Below are 20,000 nucleotides of genomic sequence, written 5' to 3'. Positions count from 1 at the left end.
ATCCTCTAGCTCACATGTTCCTAACCCAAGTTCTTCCTCCTCTTCTCCTACCCACGTCTTCCGCAGCTAAGTTCCTACAATCATATTGTCCGAAGCTAAGCTCTTCCACTTCGCTCCACCTCCACACAATCTGAAGCTATGTTCTTCCTTCTCGCTTCCTCCTCATCCTCTTCTTCCTCGCCTTCTTCCCTCTACACTCACACGCCCCCATCCACCTTCCTCCCCGCTCTCTTCAAGTGTTACATTATTCTTTTATATCTCGCGAAGGAAAATTTATCAGCCTTTGCGAAGGAGGAACTGGATCCAAACTTTAGCATTGTCTTGCTAAATTTGCAATAAATTTGATCTGATACGAAGCAATGACATTTACTGCCATGTGAGCAAGGCAAAAAAGGGTTGACAAATTGTCCCTCTGGGATATTTTGGTAAATTAAATTTATCCAGACAGGATGCCACCAAAATTTTCACTTTTACAGTATAACGCAGGAGAGACATTCGAGTTTAATTAAATAGTTTATGATTTTACTAATATTTTTTTATAGTGATTATTGTTCTTGTTATTGTTATTAATAATATGTTTCAATAATTTAATTACATTCGTCGTTTTATATAAAATTATAAACGTATGACCATATTTTTTCAACAGTTAATATTGTTGTAATAGCACAGCTGCGTATATTTATTCAAGGAATAAAAATAAATTTATTTATTGTAAACAAGTACTGTATAATGACGAAAGTTATTGCATGTAATTTTATCTCAATAATTACATAAGCTTTGTTTACCTGCCTAAATGTAATTATTTTAGCTGATCTACGCCAAAAAAAACTTTTTTAATGACTATACTGAAAATACAACGACAGGTTTAATCTCTCGATACATAAACTCTCAGAGCGCTTATTTCAGTGCGACTTTACTCTTAAGCATTCATGACTGGTGGTGAACAGGTTACATGCAGCTTTATTGAGCACCGTGTAGTCGGTAGGCTTTAAATCCCCATTAACCGAGTGTGTGTATAAGCTCACTGCTGGGAATGATTCAACTACTGCACGTTTTCTTTGTGACTTAGTATCAATCATCTTTAAACACACGTACACCCCTTCGTTTTATATGTGTAAACACACACTTGAAATTGCATTTCTCTCTCACTTTAGACTGAGTAGTGCTTATTTTTAGAAAAACTTCACTATGGTCAAAAATAGATATTTCTTTGTGTTTAAGCCCAGAATTATTGTTATTAAGGCAACTGATCGCAGGTTATATACCAAAACTAGCTGCTGATAATTTAACTAATGAACTATAACTACAAAAGTTGGCAATAATTTCATTAAAGCAATGGCTAGTTAGTACTATATGCAAAAAACGCAATCATCATTCCACTAAAAAAAATCTCACTATTAGAATTGAACTGTTATATAAGGTCAGAATACTGTGCTGTTTATAAATATCAGAGCTTGTGTTCAAAATGTATTGTGTATTACGCTTAATAAAATGATGTTGCAATATTGCGTATTAATTCTATGAATTACTAGGAAATAACTTTTTGGGATTAGTTCAGTCTACACAATGGTCTCTATAAGTAATACGAATTAACAGAGCACTCGACTCCTGGCCAGTAGTGTTATTATATTTATGCTTTTTTAATCTTATTTCAAAAAGTTTGCTGTTCTGCTCTAAATAAAAGTTACCACAACTTTTGCACAGGACCAAATATGCACAATCCAGTGACACTTTGCGAGTTCTTTATCAAGTTTCTTATAATTTTTAATGGAAATTTAACATTAAAATATTCAGATCTTGAGATAAGTGAAAGAAGTTGTCATTGCAGGGCAATATAAACATTATCTAAATATTATACTCCTTATTGTATTCTGTTGCTGCATGTTTTCTTGTCTATATAAAAGTTTTGTCAATTATTATCTGTGGGTATTGTACTCTTAATGCGATTTCATAGATGTTTCTTAACTTACTCATCAAACACCTCATAATTGTATATTCTCGTTGCTCCGAAGAAAACACTCTTATTAGTTCTCAGTGCTCTGTTTAATTGTATATATCTATCTATCCTGTGGGTTAAGGCATCATGTGGTTCTCGCTCACAATGGCGGACCAGTACAACATAGGTTCGAATCCTTGGCTAGAGCAGTGTTATTGATCAGTGTTATTGATTAATGTTATTGATCAATACCACTCGTTCGTGGTATATATATATATATATATATATATATATATATATATATATATATATATATATATATATATATATATATATATATATATATATATATATATATATATATATATATATATATATATATATATATATATATATTATATATATATATATATATATATATATATATATATATATATATATATATATATATATATATATATATTTATATATATATATATATATATATATATATATATATATATATATATATATATATATATATATATATATATATATATATATATTGCGGGTAGTGATGAGTGGTCATGGGATGATGAATGGTTAGGTTTCCACGACTTGTAATTGATAAAATGAAAAAGCAAAATTCAATATTTGAGAATCTGCAATTTCTTACAGATTTATACACTTCGATGGCATCTAGAATTTATTAACATGAAAAAAATCTTATGAGACATAAAAAAATTGTAAAAATAAATATATATTTTTCATACTTGAAAAGCAGGATAGGAATGTGGATGCTGCTTGTGTTAAAGGAAGTGCCACTAGATATTGAGGCTCGGTGAGGCGTGCTGCGGGGCCGTGCCTGGGTACCTTGCTCCTCACGTACGGTATAAATAGCTGCAGGCAGGCAACCTCAAAGCAATAGATGAATCAAAAGCAAGTTTAAGTAGCGCACGAGACGAATTCAAAATGTAGTGATACTCGAGTCAAATGGAAGACGAAATTGTTGGAGCCAGTTTTCGCAGTCTAAATCTTAGCTGGCTTGTAGCTACCCCAGATACGATTCCATTTAAGAAATATTTAATGAAGGGCTGACTTATAAGCCATGTCTTTAAGTTCAGTCGTGTGCGTCATCATATGACTAAGATATGTATCAGGAGATATTTTTTCAGTCCTCATGGCGACCAAAATACCTATACACTACATGGAAAATAAAAATGCAACAAAAAAATTCTCGCAGATTCCAAAATCACGATGGATCTTCCGAGCTTTAGAAGAGTATGAACATGACGGGTATTCGAGCTCTCGAACCGGTTATATTGATATCGTTCTGATGCTGTAGAAGTCTTGTAGTTCGCAGACAACGCGTTTGGCTCATAACGGAAAGGACTTGGATTCAATTTTCAGACACAGATGACGTATGTGTATCTCGCCTCACACCTGCTGCTCATGTTCACTTAGCAGTAAACAGGTATCTGGGTGTTGGTCTGCTGCCGTGGGTCGCACCTGGGTAATGGGGTGTTAGTATACCTTAGGTTAGGTTAGGTTAAAACCGAACACGGGTATGATAACATGTCTTTCAACATAAATTCAACTGTAAAAAAAGTAAACATAGAAGCATTCGTTCCACAGAATTCACTTAATACATACGGTACAGAATAACGGTCGTTTATTTATGGTATGTGGTCTATCTGGGTCACCATTTCCTTGCCACGTTTACTGTTATCTACAAGAAAAATATATTTTTCTATATTCTGTTTTTTTATTCACTTCGACGAAAAACACTTCTTAGCCCTATACTTACATCCTGAAATATGATAACTCTCCCCAGATCTTATACCATTCTTATCGTTTTTTTTTTTTTAAGAAATTATGAGGTTCGATTTAACATGTTATGGGTGCGGGGTTGGTGTGGGGGGGTCTCCTCCGTATATTGTCGCAATGACAGAGTTTACAGTATGGAAGCAGACCTTGTTTTAACACTTCAAAAATAAAAAAAAAGACAGAAAAATTTACAAGTAACAGTATTGGTTCAAATGTAAAAAATAAAAATGTCAAGTAAATATAAGCTATTTGGGAGATTCCGTCACCCTAGCATGTGCTCCAAGAAGAGGAAAATGATGTGGAAATCAGAATTTTTATTCAGAATATTGTAAAATATTGTGTCATGATAAAATCGGTGCCCAGAATCACTTTTTTTTTTTTGCACCGCGGGGTCATTGTGGCGTCTGGTATCCTGCTCCATTGATTACTACCACCCGTCACACAAACTGTGCCACCACACTAACTTAAATTCAACACTAAACACGGACTCTCAGGCTGAAACTCTGCGCTGTTCCTCGATTTCTAGTGTTAGCGCAAATTTAGAGTTCAGTTTTATAGAAATAAACTACAACCAGCCCCTCTAAGTATTTTTTACACCTGAGTAATATCTCAGTGAGAAACTGAAGGAGAATTCTCGCTCTTCCTTAAAATCTTTGACGTAAGAAAAAATTATAAAACCTTAAAAAAAATAGTTCCGCAGTACAATTTATAATCTTTTATTAACATGTGAAAGTTAAAGTAGGTAAGCTCAAAAATCTTTTCTTTCTAATAACAATATTAAAATAGTTGCACAATGAAATATTAGCCGATATCCTCTCAGCGAAGAGATTATACTTAATGTATATTAATATGCTGTGCATAGTTTAACATACCAGCAGCAGATTATATTCTTACATTGTAATGAAAAGAAAAAAGTTGTACTATAAAGCACATTAACCTACAAGACCTTATAATAAAAATACACAGCAGAATACGACTGTATTACAAAATACTTCGCTGAAATGTGAGCGAAATATTATATATAAAGTCTTGCTTTGATCTAAGTATATTCGAACTGCCGAACATTTAAAGTCGTTCACCACTCTTGACAAAAAAAAATTAATACAATACACAGTAACACGCTCAAGCCAGAAATCATATTAAAAAATAAAACAAGGTAAAAAACATTCTAAACAACAAGCTCCCAGAAAAAACTATTTAAACAAACAAGCTTTCAACAGAAGCTATTCAAACAAGCTTGTTAGGGAAACGTGGGGTTACCTTCCCTGCTTATGAAAATAAAAGATAGAACAAATAAATAATAATATACGATAAATAGGACAGAAATATCGAATAAATGCACACAACTTTATTACACGAAGAAAAAAATGAAGAGAATAAATAGAATGCACAAAAAATAATGTAATCAAGTAACAGAGGGATAACAGGAATCTCAGGATAGTCACGTGTACATACTTGTTTAATGTACTAGTATTAAAAGGGGAGGGGTGATGGTGGTGGTAACAAGCTGGCAGGTGAGGAGGGTGTCTAGGTGAACAAGCGACAGGGGTGCAGCTCCCAGTTTACAAGAAAGCCAGGAACAACTGGGTTGTTACTTATACATGAGTGTAGCCGAAGAGTGAAGAATCAAGTGAAGGCTGGCTTCATCACTTCGGTAGCCTTAATTACACTTACTCCAGTTAGTGTAATTAAGGCTATACTCACCAACACTCACACGTAAGCATGTAACATATATTTATTTTCATCCTATGGGCTGGGATGAAAATAAACATGTGTTATATGCTTACCCAGTAAGCTGCATAAAGCTGAATCAGATGGGTAGCTAGTTATTAAAATTACTCACTAACACAAGCATTCACACCCTACAATTGCTGATAGCACAAGAAACACTAATCAAACAATGAGGTATAATACCAATGTACATGCGTGAACAGGAGGGGCACAGACAGGAGAGACGAACAACACAAGGAAAGAAAAGAAAAATAGACTTAAATGACTTAATTTGCCCGAAATGCTCTGCGTAACAAGGGGCTTTCTATATAGTAGTATGTCATTGATGTCAGCTATGCCTGTATATCTTGTACATGTACTTGTAGAAATAAAGATTACTATAAATATTATTATTAATCTTATAATGAAGCCTGCCTGTTGTAGCTGCAACAATGTGGGGTATTTTCATTAATATTTGGATAAAGTATATAGTAATGAAAGGAAAAGAATATATATAATAAACCTTGCTTTCCTTGGCTCGGAAAACTTGACTAAGAATCAACTTAATCTCATCTAATATTAAAAATAATTCCTTAATATTACATTGATTATAGCAGTGTAAATTATAATTAAAATATGGCTAGTGATAATCATTTTCAAAATGACATTAAAATGTCATTAATATCTTTTAGCAGTATAGATGTGGCCTCAGCTATACTGCTAACAGCTTAAGTAGCAATAACACTGATTATACGTGAATGAACCAATAGATTAGTAAATTAATGAAAACAGGTAATCTGATATTGATTGTTGAGAGTAAGAACGCACCGCCGCAACAACACACAAACTCATATCTCACGAAAATTAAGGGGAAATTGCCTGTCTGTGCAGTGTAATCTCAATAACAGCTTGTCAGTTTTGTGTATGTATTGCTGAATATGTCTAATGTATGTATGATGTGTGTGTATATTTTGTCATTGCGTTCGATTCCACACTAATTGCTTTTTCAGACCTGAACTCGTTATTTACAAGAGGACTGAGAACTAAAAGCATTGTATATTGATTGGTAACGCTTTTAAAATTAAACGTAATGGAATATTTTATTCAGAGGTAAAACAGTGATGAAAATATTATTGTTATGTGATAGGTAGACACGTGTGTGTGTGTGTGTGTGTGTGTCTACTCACCTAGTTGTGATGTAAATGGTTTAGAAAAACGACAAGTTGAAGAATGAGATGCTTGTACAACATTTGAGAATCTTATTGTGGAAACGTTTCGCCACCCAGTGGCTTGTTCGGTCTAATACAGAGAAAAACGGTGGAAGATGATAAGGAGTGTGTGGTAATCAGTTCCTCAGCCTGGAGTCGATGTGCTCGGTCCATAAATCTTGAGATATGTACAACATATGTCAAGACTGATGCGTGGAGAAGTGAGACGAGCTGAAGCAGGAGGAGGCGGAGTCACTAGTGGAAAAATCCCTTAGTGTAAGTAGGTCATGCGTAACTCATATTTTTTTTATTAAGGTGCAATAAAATGTAATTAATATCAGACCACATTTCTAAATGTTGCTGTAATATCTTATCTCACTGTAGTAATTACATTAAACATTAATACAATATATCTTATGAATGCTAAGTATGCATGTCCTTGAGACATTTACTGAGTAGCTTACCCGACGACAGGATACGCAGGTATAGTCCCACACCAGATATATGCCACTCTCCCAGAGATAGTGTGTGACGCCATCAATACATTTAGCAAGATAATCGGGATTCTTTCTCAGTCGGACACTCAGCTGTAGTGAGACTCCTCTTGATCATATTACTGATTTCGTTGTCTTGCATGCTTTCTCTTAGGACTTGCACAGTTTAAACCATGCAAGCCATAGTAGCCACCGTTCATGTTGCTCTAAAAACAATTTTATTTAGTATAAACAGGGGCAACAACAAGGCTAAAGAGCCACTGCAATACGGCTGGTCCGTGGGTCAAGAAGTTTACCCATTGCAGAAATACAGTGCGACGTGTTGAGAGAAAATCTGCAGAGGAATGTGAACTCACAGCTGTGAGACGGACTGTCTTTTCCTGAAGGACACTGTGGCTATGAGCACATCTTTATAGTGCACAACTTTTCTGCAATGAGGCTGTTCCAGCTGGGCTGTTTGTATGCCAGTGTTGTAGTTGGTTTTGGTGCTGTAGTACTGAGAATCTCCCAGTCAGTGACGATTTTAGTGAAGCTGGGGTCATTCACTTTCCTTGAATTACCCAAGTGGTCTGATAAAATTTTGCTTTACAGTTTATTTGATGCCACGGAGGAGAATAAGATAACTGGCAAAGAATGGATAGAGGGAACGAAAATGTTGATGAACCGCCCGGAGTGCAACATTCCTTCTACCTACGTTAAAAACGTTGACAATTGCAATATAATTAGTTTTTCTTTTCTTGTTCTGTTAGGTTAGCAATACTTGCCCGTATGGCATGGACCGCTTCCTCTCACAACCTTGTTGAATCGAAACCCCAAGCTGAATTAGTTTCCATATTTTGGAGGCATCGGGAATTTCAATTCTCAGAGCAGCCCTGGCAACAGGACGGCGGAGGAGTCAGCAACAGGATGGCGGAGGAGTCAGCAACAGGACGGTGGAGGAGTCAGCAACAGCGCAGGTGTATTCAGTCACATTTCTTGCTCGATACACACTTCAAACATTTTATTATTATTATCCACGAAGAAGTTCCTTTAAGAGGTTACCTGTTTCTTTTTTTATTTCTTCTTCCTTCATTTTTTTTTTTTGGTCCATAACTTGCAGACGCCTCATCCATTTGGCTTCAAATTTTCAACACTTGTGTACAGTAACGAGGACCAAATTCTTGAAACAACTGACATGTTCATGAACCCTGTTAGCAAGGCTGTTGAACACCTTCCAAGCATCATGGAATGACTTGAATAACTTCCATAATCCACAGTGGTGGAGCTTCAAACATTCAAAAAAATGCACTAAAAATACGACGACGATGGAAAGTGAAATTAAAATGTACAGGAGCATACCTGACGATTTTATATCTATAACTGAATAAAATTTTGATTCACGTTCAATAATGAACAAAACATATGTTTAACAATATATGTTTCCTTTTCTGAATGATTTCAATTTTTAATGTGATGCACTTTATGGCTAGGATAGTAACCAATCAGTTTGGTGTAAGGCTAGGATAGTAACCAATCAGTTTGGTGTATGGCTAGGATAGTAACCAATCAGTTTGGTTTATGGCTAGGATAGTAACCAATCAGTTTGGTGTATGGCTAGGATAGTAACCAATCAGTTTGGTTTATGGCTAGGATAGTAACCAATCAGTTTGGTGTATGGCTAGGATAGTAACCAATCAGTTTGGTTTATGGCTAGGATAGTAACCAATCAGTTTGGTTTATGGCTAGGATAGTTACCAATCAGTTTGGTTTATGGCTAGGATAGTAACCAATCAGTTTGGTTTATGACTAGGATAGTAACCAATCAGTTTGGTTTTTGGCTAGGATAGTAACCAATCAGTTTGATTTATGGTAAGATAGTAACCATTCAGTTTGGTTTATGGCTAGTATAGTAACCATTCAGTTTGGTGTATGGCTAGGATAGTAACCAATCAGTTTGGTTTATGGCTAGGATAGTAACCAATCAGTTTGGTTTATGGCTAGGATAGTTACCAATCAGTTTGGTTTATGGCTAGGATAGTAACCAATCAGTTTGGTTTATGACTAGGATAGTAACCAATCAGTTTGGTTTTTGGCTAGGATAGTAACCAATCAGTTTGATTTATGGTAAGATAGTAACCATTCAGTTTGGTTTATGGCTAGTATAGTAACCATTCAGTTTGGTTTATGGCTAGGATAGTAACCATTCAGTATGGTTTATGGCTAGGATAGTAACCATTCAGTTTGGTTTATGGCTAGGATAGTAACCAATCAGTTTGGTTTATGGCTAGGATAGTAACCAATCAGTTTGGTTTATGGCTAGGATAGTAACCAATCAGTTTGGTTTATGGCTAGGATAGTAACCAATCAGTTTGGTTTATGGCTAGGATAGTAACCAATCAGTTTGGTTTATGGCTAGGATAGTAACCATTCAGTTTGGTTTATGGCTAGGATAGTAACCATTCAGTTTGGTTTGTGTGGGGAAATTTCTCACTGCAATGAATATTGTTAAACTGGGAATTCTTGGATATTTCATCAAAATCAACAATGTTAAAAATTTGCAAAATCATTTTTTCTTACAGGATTGTAAAGAATTTTAAAGCTGATACAACTGTAAATAGAAAACTGAAAAATATTGAAAACTCGCATTTTTAGAGCATTTTTAAATTTCCTGAGCTGAGTGAAACCTTCAATGCTGCACGGCGTGATGCCAGAGCCGTCCGTCTGTCAACTGCAGTTTTTTCATGCCATTTTAGGTTTTCGTTTATAACTTCAGAATGCCTTATTCAATCGCCTTCGCATTTTAAACCTTGGTCAGCTATTACTAGGCGAAGGTTTGCAAAGCAATTGACATGTGCACGTGCTCTATGTTCAGTTCAATGTAACTTATTTCCAAAATTGGTTTCCATTAGATCGCTTTACAGAGCTTCGACTTCACAACTGACACATTGACTAATGTTCTTACAGGTTATAGGTTCACATGTGTACACTTGCACATGATGGTAGTAGTGGTGTTGTGGTGAAGTGGTAGTGTTGCGGCTGATTGTGGTAGTAATAGAGGTGTTGGTGGTGGTAATGGAATCATACAAACATGCATACATACATCATTACATACATACAAACATCGTTACATACACACTTATATTCATGCAAACCCTTAAATGTACGAAAGTATACACAGAAATAAATATGCATATGCATAAATGAACCCATGCACACACATATACACATGCATAAATAAGCACAAAAATACATTCGCGCATTCTCACATATATGCATGTGCACATGCATAAGCAAGTTCCGAAAATTCCTCACATGCATATTTTTGTACATGCATCTCTATACTCATACCACGCACATACATATGTACAAGTATACATATATATTTACATGTACACATACATATGCACACATTCTTACACATATACATATGCATAAGTATATATCTGCCCCTTCATATATACAAAAAACTTATATATGTAAATACACAAATATACTTATGCATACTCACAAAAATACATACACACATGAACTGTATACACATGAGTGTACATATGTACAAAAATTCGTACACAAACATACAAACACCTATGTGTGCATATATTTTGTTGCATAGGAATTTTATGACCAACCTCCAATATTCCTTTCGCATGCAAGTGAGGTAGAGGAGACTGGGTTTACAAAATACTGGGATACCTTTCTCGGATAGTGCAGCGTTCGTAATACATCTATTTATTTATATCATTATTCATTGTCAAGTAGTGTCAGTAAGCTCGAATCCCACTGACTATTTACCACCGCAAATGCTACTGGACACCAGTGAGATGTCAGGCAATTGTCCAGTCCATTTGTCCAGTATCAGGTCAATTGTTTATTGTTCCAGTTATTTGTCCGCTGCGTCAGGCATATGTCCAGTGCATCAGTCAACTGTTTACTCAATTGTCTCGTTCGGCAGTTAATTATCCGGTACACCGGTCAATTATTCAATGCACGAGTCATTTGTCCAATTCATCAATCATTGGTTCAGTCCATCAAACAGACAAACAGCCAGCCAGGCAACAAACCGCTCAATTAGGGAATCAGTCACCGAGCAGCTCTCTTCAATTCGTTGACATAATTAATTTTCTGTGGACTTCCGCTTTCGGCCCTCCGACAATCCTCTACTATTCTCTATCATTCTTTTTCCTTCTCTTGATAGTCTCTACAAACTTCTAATTTATCTTTCTCACCCTCTGTCTTTCTTACTGGCTTCCTCTCACTCCTGCCGCTCTATCTCTCTCTCTCTCTCTCTCATTCTCTTTTTCCCCTCACTCCTCCGTCCTTCCTCCCCTTGGCTTATTTTCACACACGTGGAGGTCAAAAAAAAAAAAAGTAGCTCATGCAACCTGGATTTATGGCGAAGGCCACAAGTGCCCGGATGATGTGTGACGATGAAGCGTGCAAGGCATTTTGGCTTTTTCATTGTGAGTCACTAGAGGCGGATATCTGGCGTGGTGTTCATCACATTGTGGTGATTACGGCGGCAGCGACACCCAGAGTGGTGGTGGTGGTGGTAGCGGTGATGGTGGTGGTGGTGATGGTGGTGATGGTGGTGGTGATGGTGGTGATGGTAATGGTGGTGATATTGGTGATGGTGGTGGTTGTGATGGTGGTGGTGATGGTGGTGGTAATGATGGTGGTGGTGATGGTGATGATGGTGGTGGTTTGTTCATCAGGAACAAGGGTCTCGTGGCAAGGGTCTTAACCTTCAGATGAACATTCAAGGATCAAGCTTCTGCTGCTGCCCCACCCCAGTTAAGACCCAACTCTTACTAAAAGAAAAAACAGGATCATCACGGGATGCTGTGTGGAGGAAGATGGGATGCAATGCTCAGGGAGAGATGTGTTGGAGGAAAAGAGACATGCTAGTGGATAACAAGTGCAGCGTCGTGTATATGTCGTGCCGAATAGGTAAAGCTTGCGATTTTGGCTTAAATAACAATGCTCTCCTTACCGAATAAAACAAGAAAAAATTGCTATTCCATATTCAGATATCGCCTGATATCGATGGAATGCTAATCCCAACCACATTCAATTCCCAATAGCGATTTGGTTAAGTGGGAGTAATTATGTACAAGCACTGTGTATGCACTGTAATTATCATAGCCAGGCGATAAGATACTGGACCCCAGCATACCTCTCCACCCTGACAATTGTGAAAAGGGAAATATGACGAACTTGAATAGAGAAAACGATGAATAAATCAAGAATAAAACCAGTGTAAAATGCATGTAACATGTTGACAGTTATATGAATAATAATGAAAACAAGGCTGGTGTTGAAATATATTTGGTAAAATCAATGCGAGACATTGCAGATCTTCCTGTATATTCTTGTGTGTAAATATACGTAGGTGTGAAAGGCTGGAGTTTATGCATGCAGGCATTTATGAATGCAAGTGTTTGATAATACAGGTGCCTGCTTATATAGACGTTTGTTGACACATGTTTGTTAATACAGTTGTTTTGGAATACAGATACTTACTAATATAGTAGGTGGTGGCTAATACGGGTACATGAGACAGCCTGCTTCAGACCGACGAATTGATATAGAAAAAAAAAGAGTAAGAAACAAATATTAAGATCGTGACCACAGAAAAGGCTGCGGGGTTGGATGACTAAACTCAAGGATAGAGGAGTTTTCGAGTATCTGAACCCCCGTGTTCTCTCACATACATAGACCGTGTTTTACCCGAGATAGCCACATACGGCCCCAATATAATCAAAGTTAATTATAGTCCCAATAAGGTCAAATATAGTCAAATATATTAATATATAGTATCGATAGTTAATTAGTCAAATATAATCCAGCAACGACATGTGAGTGTCACTGCTGTCAGTCACTGGTAAATGTCGTAAAACTTCTTCACAACTAGAAGTATTTTTTCTGCACTTCCTACCTGGTGACTATAAATATAATTTTAGAAAAGGTTACTCAGCAGCTGCTCCCCAGTTAAACCTTCTGTCTCTAAAGTGTAAAAATGTATTATAAAAGAAGGGAAGGTATAGATAGTGCAAAGGAGGTAGGGAGAGGGAGACAGAGAGAGGGATGGCATGAAGAATAGAATACGGGAAGGGGAAGTGAGGAGAGAGTGAGAATTGAAGAGAGCACGAGAGGCAGTAATTGAAAGGGGAAAAGAGAAAAAGATAATTGATGTTTGCTACATGATTATCAGGTTCCTGCAATGATAACTTTCCTTGAAACATGAACCCAAACAGTCGCACATCAATTCATGCATCCATTACTTAGTATTTTTTCTTTTAGAGATACGAGTTAACTTATCCATTTATATTTGCACTGAATGGTTAAACACTCTAATATACAGACGTATGAAAGTGATTCTTACCTTGAGTGCCAGGCAATAGTTTTCATGTCCTCTTAATTTTCATGACCTTAGAAGATTCTTACGTGGAGTGCCAGGCACTAGCGTTGAACAACACCCAGGACTTCCCTGGCACTGTTGGGTATAATAAAGTCAATGGTTAAGTTAATTAATGGTATATAATTGGATTAAGACAAACATCTGGATAATCAGTAACATAAATTGTGCTACTAGGAGATAATTACTAAACTTGAGGTATATTTTACATGAATAGTAACGATAAAGTTTTCTAAATACCTCAAATTTGAAGCAACAATCATAGTCCTCTTGGTACTCCTACAGGATAAATCTTGAGATTCAAATAGATTAATTCGAATGTACAGTTTCGTGATTCACATTGTATCTTTTTAAGTTACTAAAAAGACTCGCCTCGGATGAGTAAGGTAACTGCTTTTTTTTACGTAATGGTCACTGATCAACGAAGCTGAGTAGCTTCCAGCTAAAGAGATTTCCAGCTCAGAAAGAAGTTGTTTACACACTTTAAGCATAAAAAGTGAAAGTGAGGGAATCATTTATGAGTGGTAATGCAAGGAATATTGAGTTGACTCAACAATGGCAAAGACGTTATATGCCCAAAGCACACAATGGGCATACTGACCCTGCATAAGACGCTACCACACATACCCTCAGCTCATATATTCACGGTTTCCTATAAACAGTATGATCGATGTGTGGCAGATCGTCAGCTATGTCCCCACACTCTCTCCTTCCCTTGCAGTCCACCCAACAAGTCTCAACCCACTGCGAATATGACAGGAAAACAAAGCAAGCTCTTGCTTCCACAATGCAACTCTCACATAGAGTATTGTAGTAGTTGGATTATCTAAGCTTGTTTATTCGTTTCTAGAACGATCCACTGAAGCTGACGTAGCTACTGAACATAGTGGAATGCGGCGTTTACTGATGTTTCCGAACTCAAACTCAAGCATTTCAATGACAGATTTATAAAACATATTTTATGTGACGAAATATGACAGAGGAAACATAGCTAACTTTTGTTTACACTAAATATCACACTGAACGGGGCTGTCAGCAAACTGAGAAAGTGTTTATCATTGTATAAAAAAGTGCCACTTCTGTACCACACTGACTAATGGGATAGTCAACCAAGAGAACTGTCAAGGCATATATTGATATTGTTACGCTTTTGTTTAAAATTCTGCATACACTGGTGTTCCACCTTCAGAACCTCCTGTCATATTCTTCGTTATGAGTCTTAGTTAGGTCTAGATGAGTCATTTTCAAGAAGGAATCACTTAAAAATGGCGACGAGGGTGATATAAGGATAGGAGAGGGAGGGGGAGGGGGAGGGGAAGGGGGAGGGGGTGGGAGGGGGAGGAGATGATAGCAGGGTAGTTGGGTAGAAGGCAGTGGGAGGTAAGGATATAGTGTGCTGCAAGCAACGGAAAGGGAAAATAATGAGGGAATTGTAACTAGGACGCTGAAGCTGAGAGGAGTTGGGAGCAATTTCCCGCAAGAAACGTACTCACCTATTTGTAATTGCAGGAGTCGTTTCACAACTCCTGGCCCCGCCTCTTCGCTGGTCGCTACCTGGTCCACTCTATCTGCTCCATGAGCTTTATCGTATGTGTGTGTATGTGCGTGCGCTTTTACGTGATTCTCATTGTCACGCTAAGTTACTCTACTCTTTGAAGATTATAAAATTGTTTTTCTCTATTCCTTATTAATATATACTAATTTTTATTATTATAATACTTACTGGTGTATACGTGTGTGCGAACGCGTTCACTAGCTTCTTTGAAAGAGGGGGAGGGGGCCACTAGGCTACATAATCTTCAAAAGACTTTTAGGTAGCTTACTAAATATTATCTGGGCTACCCCTATCTCCTGGCACTGAAAGTTAGGGAGAGTGATGGTATAGCATACAACCAGCAGGTCGAGACACTATGAGACTTTAGACACTCACCAAAACTGCTGCCACACATAAGCAAGTGATGTCTGCACGGCAATGGAGGCTCCTGGTAGTGTCTTCTATGAATTCCTTCAGTTTGTAACTCCCTCCGTAGCTTTTAGCAAGCATTCAAGTTTTTTTTTCTTTAGTATTATGATCATAATAAATTTGATATTAACTGTAATCACAACACTAACTGCTGGGGATTCTGACTAAATTTTGTTTTCTTTCATTATTTACTATATCACTCGTTTATGAGCTTGTCACTGCACTACTACTATAACCGACCAGATATTTGCATATATTTTTTTAAAAATCACAACCTTGACCCATTAAATATGTTTTTTTTTATTATTTGTGTCAACACTGCCGCCGGCGGCCTGATGACCAGCTGCCTTTCTTCCCGCCCTCACACAACTTCCAGTAACACCCACATTCAATTTTAAATTGTAAAATTCTTGATCTTATCACATTATTCACACTCTAGAAAGCCGTTACACTCTTGTAGGTATGTTCACTGATTCACTCACGTACGATGATCGCTAATAATATCATAGAAGAGCACTAGAACGAAAAATCCTGGGAGCACTATTTAAAGATACTGCTCCACGTGTGAGGAAAACAAGCACCTCTGGCGTCCGCTCGTGCACACACACAACACACACACATCACTCAGCCTGCAACGAAAGAGAATTCATCAATCTCAGAAACTTTACATCAGTCTCAGCAACTTTACATCAATCTGCTATCTGCCTTTCCCATGCACATCAATTTCAGTAACGCTACATTAGTCTCAGCAGCGATACATCAGTCTCAGCAGTGTTACAAGCTGCAGAGGCAAAACATGTACCTTATATCCATCAGGTGTGCGTGAGAGAGAGAATGGGTAAGGTAGGATGCAAGAAGACGACCTCCTGCTGCTCCTCCAGGGATGGCTCACCTCTCTGAATGATTAATAAGGAGCCGCCGACGCTGTACATACACTGTGCAGTCCCAAATTCACCAAGTTTCAGGTGGACACAACATTTTTTTTCGTTCTCAGATGGAGGCGCAAACATAGAGTTTAATATGATATGAGAGACAGAGAGAGCAAGAGTGAGAGAGTGAAGAGGGGGGGAGAGAGACATTGTGAAAGGGCTTCATGTCACCACATTGCCAGTCCTCCATTAATAACCAACATAATCGACTTATCTCCCGTCCATTTGCTGCCACCACTGTCGAGTATTGTCGTATTAACTGCCTTGCTTATTTTTGTGAGGGTTACGTGCTAATTGTGTCACAGTTTTTTTTTTCAGTTTTGAGCTCTGTGTTGAATTTAAAATATTTACTTTGTTCCGTCTCATCCGCAAAACGTTTACGAAATTTTCATTGCGCATCTATTCCCTCCATTCTTTCTAAATCCCCCCCCCCCATTTTTCTCCCTCCTATCTATATTTCTTTTTTTTTCCTTCCTCCCCCTCCTCTTTCCGTTTTTTCCTCTTTTCACAGTCCCTCCTTGGCTCCTCCCTCAGCCTTTCCTTTTCTGCATCATTTCAGCCTCTCTCTCTTCCTTTCTTTCTTCCCTTCTTCCTAACTCTCTCCCTCCCTACATCCCTACATAACAAATACAATACCTATTCGCTCGAGGATTCCAATGGACAAAAATCACACTAATATACTTCCTTGAGATAATATAATTTTATTACACATCTAACATATTTTACATATAACAAATCTGTTGTTGTTGTTGGTATCAATATTATTATTGTTATTATTATTATTATTAGTAGTAGTAGTAGTAGTTGTAGTAGTAATAGTAGTAGTAGTAGTAGTAGTAATAGTAGTAGTAGAAGTAGTAGTAGTAGTAGTAGTAGTAATATTATTATTATTATTGTTATTATTATTATTATCATCATCATGATTGTCACTTCTGATACTTGTTCTTGTGTGCCACAGATGTAGGCGTGAGCCTGGGATGGAACTGGGAGATGTGGTGGACGTACGATGGTATCTCAGGTAAGTTGCTGGTGTTCACTTTGACACTTGTGGAAATTCTGAGTTCAGTAATTGTTGAACGTAATGCTCATCCGCAACGGGTTAAAAGCCCATAAACTACACGAATCATTAAAAAAAGGCTGCTTATCAATTGTTCACGACTAGTCAAGAATAATTTAAATCCTTAAGTATGGATTAGACGGCATAAATCTAATATCACATCATAGAGAAAAATCACATTATTTAAAATACAGCATAGCTAAAAGTACCACAAAGGTGGCCACAATTATCACTAATAAGTAAAATTATAATTAATAACTGGACATAACGCAAGTGAGTGTAATGACTATAATGGTTAAAATAGCAGTCACATCCATGATATTATTGATGTGTTTTGATGATCCGAGGCACAATACAATGAAACATTAACATTTATTTTATTCTTGTCCAACATACACACACACACACACACACGCACACACACACACACACACACACACACACACACACACACACACACACACACACACACACACACACACACACACACACACACACACACACACACACACACACGAGCGCACTCACGACATAATGGATAGAGCAGGTGAGAAAACAAAACAGGGAGACACATATAGATGGACATTTGAAGAAGGTACGAATAAGAAAGCCACAAAAAGGTGAGAAAGTTAAAACGAAACAACAACCACATAGCCAATCAGATCCACTCCCTCTCTCCCTCCCTCCCTCCCTCTCTCCCTCCCTCCCTCCCTCTCACTTTCCCTCACTTCCTCCCTCCCTCCATCCTTCCTTCCCTCCATCCCTCTCTTCCTCCCTCCTTCATTCCTTCCCTCCTTTCCTCCCTCCTATCCTCCCTCCCTCCTTCTTTTCCTCCCTCCCTCCCTCCCTCTCTCCGTACCTCCTTCCATCCTTCCCTCCATCCCTCCCTCCCGCCCTCCTTCCTTCCTTCCTTTCTCCCTACCACCTACCCTATATCTTTCTTTCTATTCCTCCCCCTTGATTTTCCCTATTTTTATCTTACTTTCCCACCTTACCTCTCCCTCTCCTTCCCTTCCTACCACCTCCGTTTCCTCTCTTTTCCTCATCCCCTCCCTCCCTTCCTCCGGCATTGTTCTATCCTCTATTCTTTCCATTTCTCTCTCTACCTCTCTTTTTCCACACTCTTTCTCTCCCTTTCTTTCCTATACTTTCTTCCCCACTCCCTATCCTTCACTCCTTCCCTCCCTTGCTACCTCCTCCTTCTCTCCTCCCCTCCTTCTCTTCCTTGATCCATCCTTCGCTCCTCTCTCCTTCACTACTTCCCTCCCTCCCTACCTCCCTCCCTGGTACTATCCATAAATCCCAAACTCAGCCAGGCTTTATAGAGGTGTCAACATCGTCTGATTTTCGAGACTAAGAGAAGCCAAGACTTGTTCCAAACTTTCACCATTAAAGTTCGTACATTCAGACGACGGTTTTTACGGGTGCAGATAAAACTCTTTCTTCGGATGTTTGGCTTTCTTTGGGATTGATTGATGTCAGCGTTGTAACAAGCGTTGTGTGTGTGTGTGTTGTGTGTGTGTGTGTGTGTGTGTGTGTGTGTGTGTGTGTGTGTTTGTGTGTGTGTGTGTGTGTGTGTGTGTATGTGTGTGTGTGTGTGTGTGCGTGTGTGTGTCTGTGTCTGTGTCTGTGTCTGTGTCTGTGTATGTGTGTGTGTGTGCGTGTACTCACCTAGTTGTACTCACCTAGTTGAGGTTGCAGGGGTCGAGTCCAAGCTCCTGGCCCCGCCTCTTCACTGGTCGCTACTAGGTCACTCTCCCTGAACCGTGAGCTTTATCATACCTCTGCTTAAAGCTATGTATGGATCCTGCCTCCACTACATCGCTTCCCAAACTATTCCACTTCCTGACTACTCTGTGGCTGAAGAAATACTTCCTAACATCCCTGTGATTCATCTGTGTCTTCAACTTCCAACTGTGTCCCCTTGTTGCTCTGTCCCATCTCTTGAACATCCTGTCTTTGTCCACCTTGTCAATTCCTCTCAGTATTTTGTATGTCGTTATCATGTCCCCTCTATCTCTCCCTATGTCCCCCCTATCTCTCCCCGTGTGTGTGTGTGTGTGTCTGTGTGTGTGTGTGTGTGTGTGTGTGTGTGTGTGTGTGTTTGATATTTTTTTTCATTCCTGTCTTTCATTTCTCTCTCCCTCATATTATATTTTTTCTTCGTCTCCACTTCTCCCGTCTTTTCTTTTACTCTGCATATTGTAATGTTTTTCGTTAATGCTTAATAACTTTTTTTACACAGGGTTTGACAAGGTTAGGTTAAGGATTCCTAGCTTTATTGACAAGCTAAGAGCTCTGTTTTTGTCTGTCTGTCTGTCTGTCTGTCTCTCTCTGTATCTGTCTCTCTCTGTCTCTGTCTCTCTCTGTCTCTGTCTCTGTCTCTCTCTGTCTCTGCCTCTGTCTCTCTCTCTCTCTCTCTCTCTCTCTCTCTCTCTCTCTCTCTCTCTCTCTCTCTCTCTCTCTCTCTCTCTCTCTCTCTCTCTCTCTCTCTCTCTCTCTC

General features: G+C 38.1%; 1 protein-coding gene across 1 annotated transcript in view; it reads left to right on the top strand.

Annotated features, from left to right (window-relative positions):
* The window catches only part of LOC128689735 (carbonic anhydrase-related protein 10-like), a 380,908-nt gene that overhangs the window by 204,837 nt on the left and 156,071 nt on the right, over positions 1–20,000 (top strand). Inside the window, exon 3 of the mRNA XM_070087647.1 lies at positions 17,399–17,458. Within this exon, the coding sequence (XP_069943748.1) occupies positions 17,399–17,458 (60 nt within the window). The remainder of the gene's footprint in view (positions 1–17,398; positions 17,459–20,000) is intronic.

This window comes from Cherax quadricarinatus, chromosome 22 (assembly GCF_038502225.1).
Source record: "Cherax quadricarinatus isolate ZL_2023a chromosome 22, ASM3850222v1, whole genome shotgun sequence".
In the NCBI taxonomy this organism is placed as follows: Eukaryota; Metazoa; Arthropoda; class Malacostraca; order Decapoda; family Parastacidae; genus Cherax; species Cherax quadricarinatus.
Note: the sequence above shows the minus strand (reverse complement) of the source record. Positions and strands in the feature narration are given on the sequence as shown.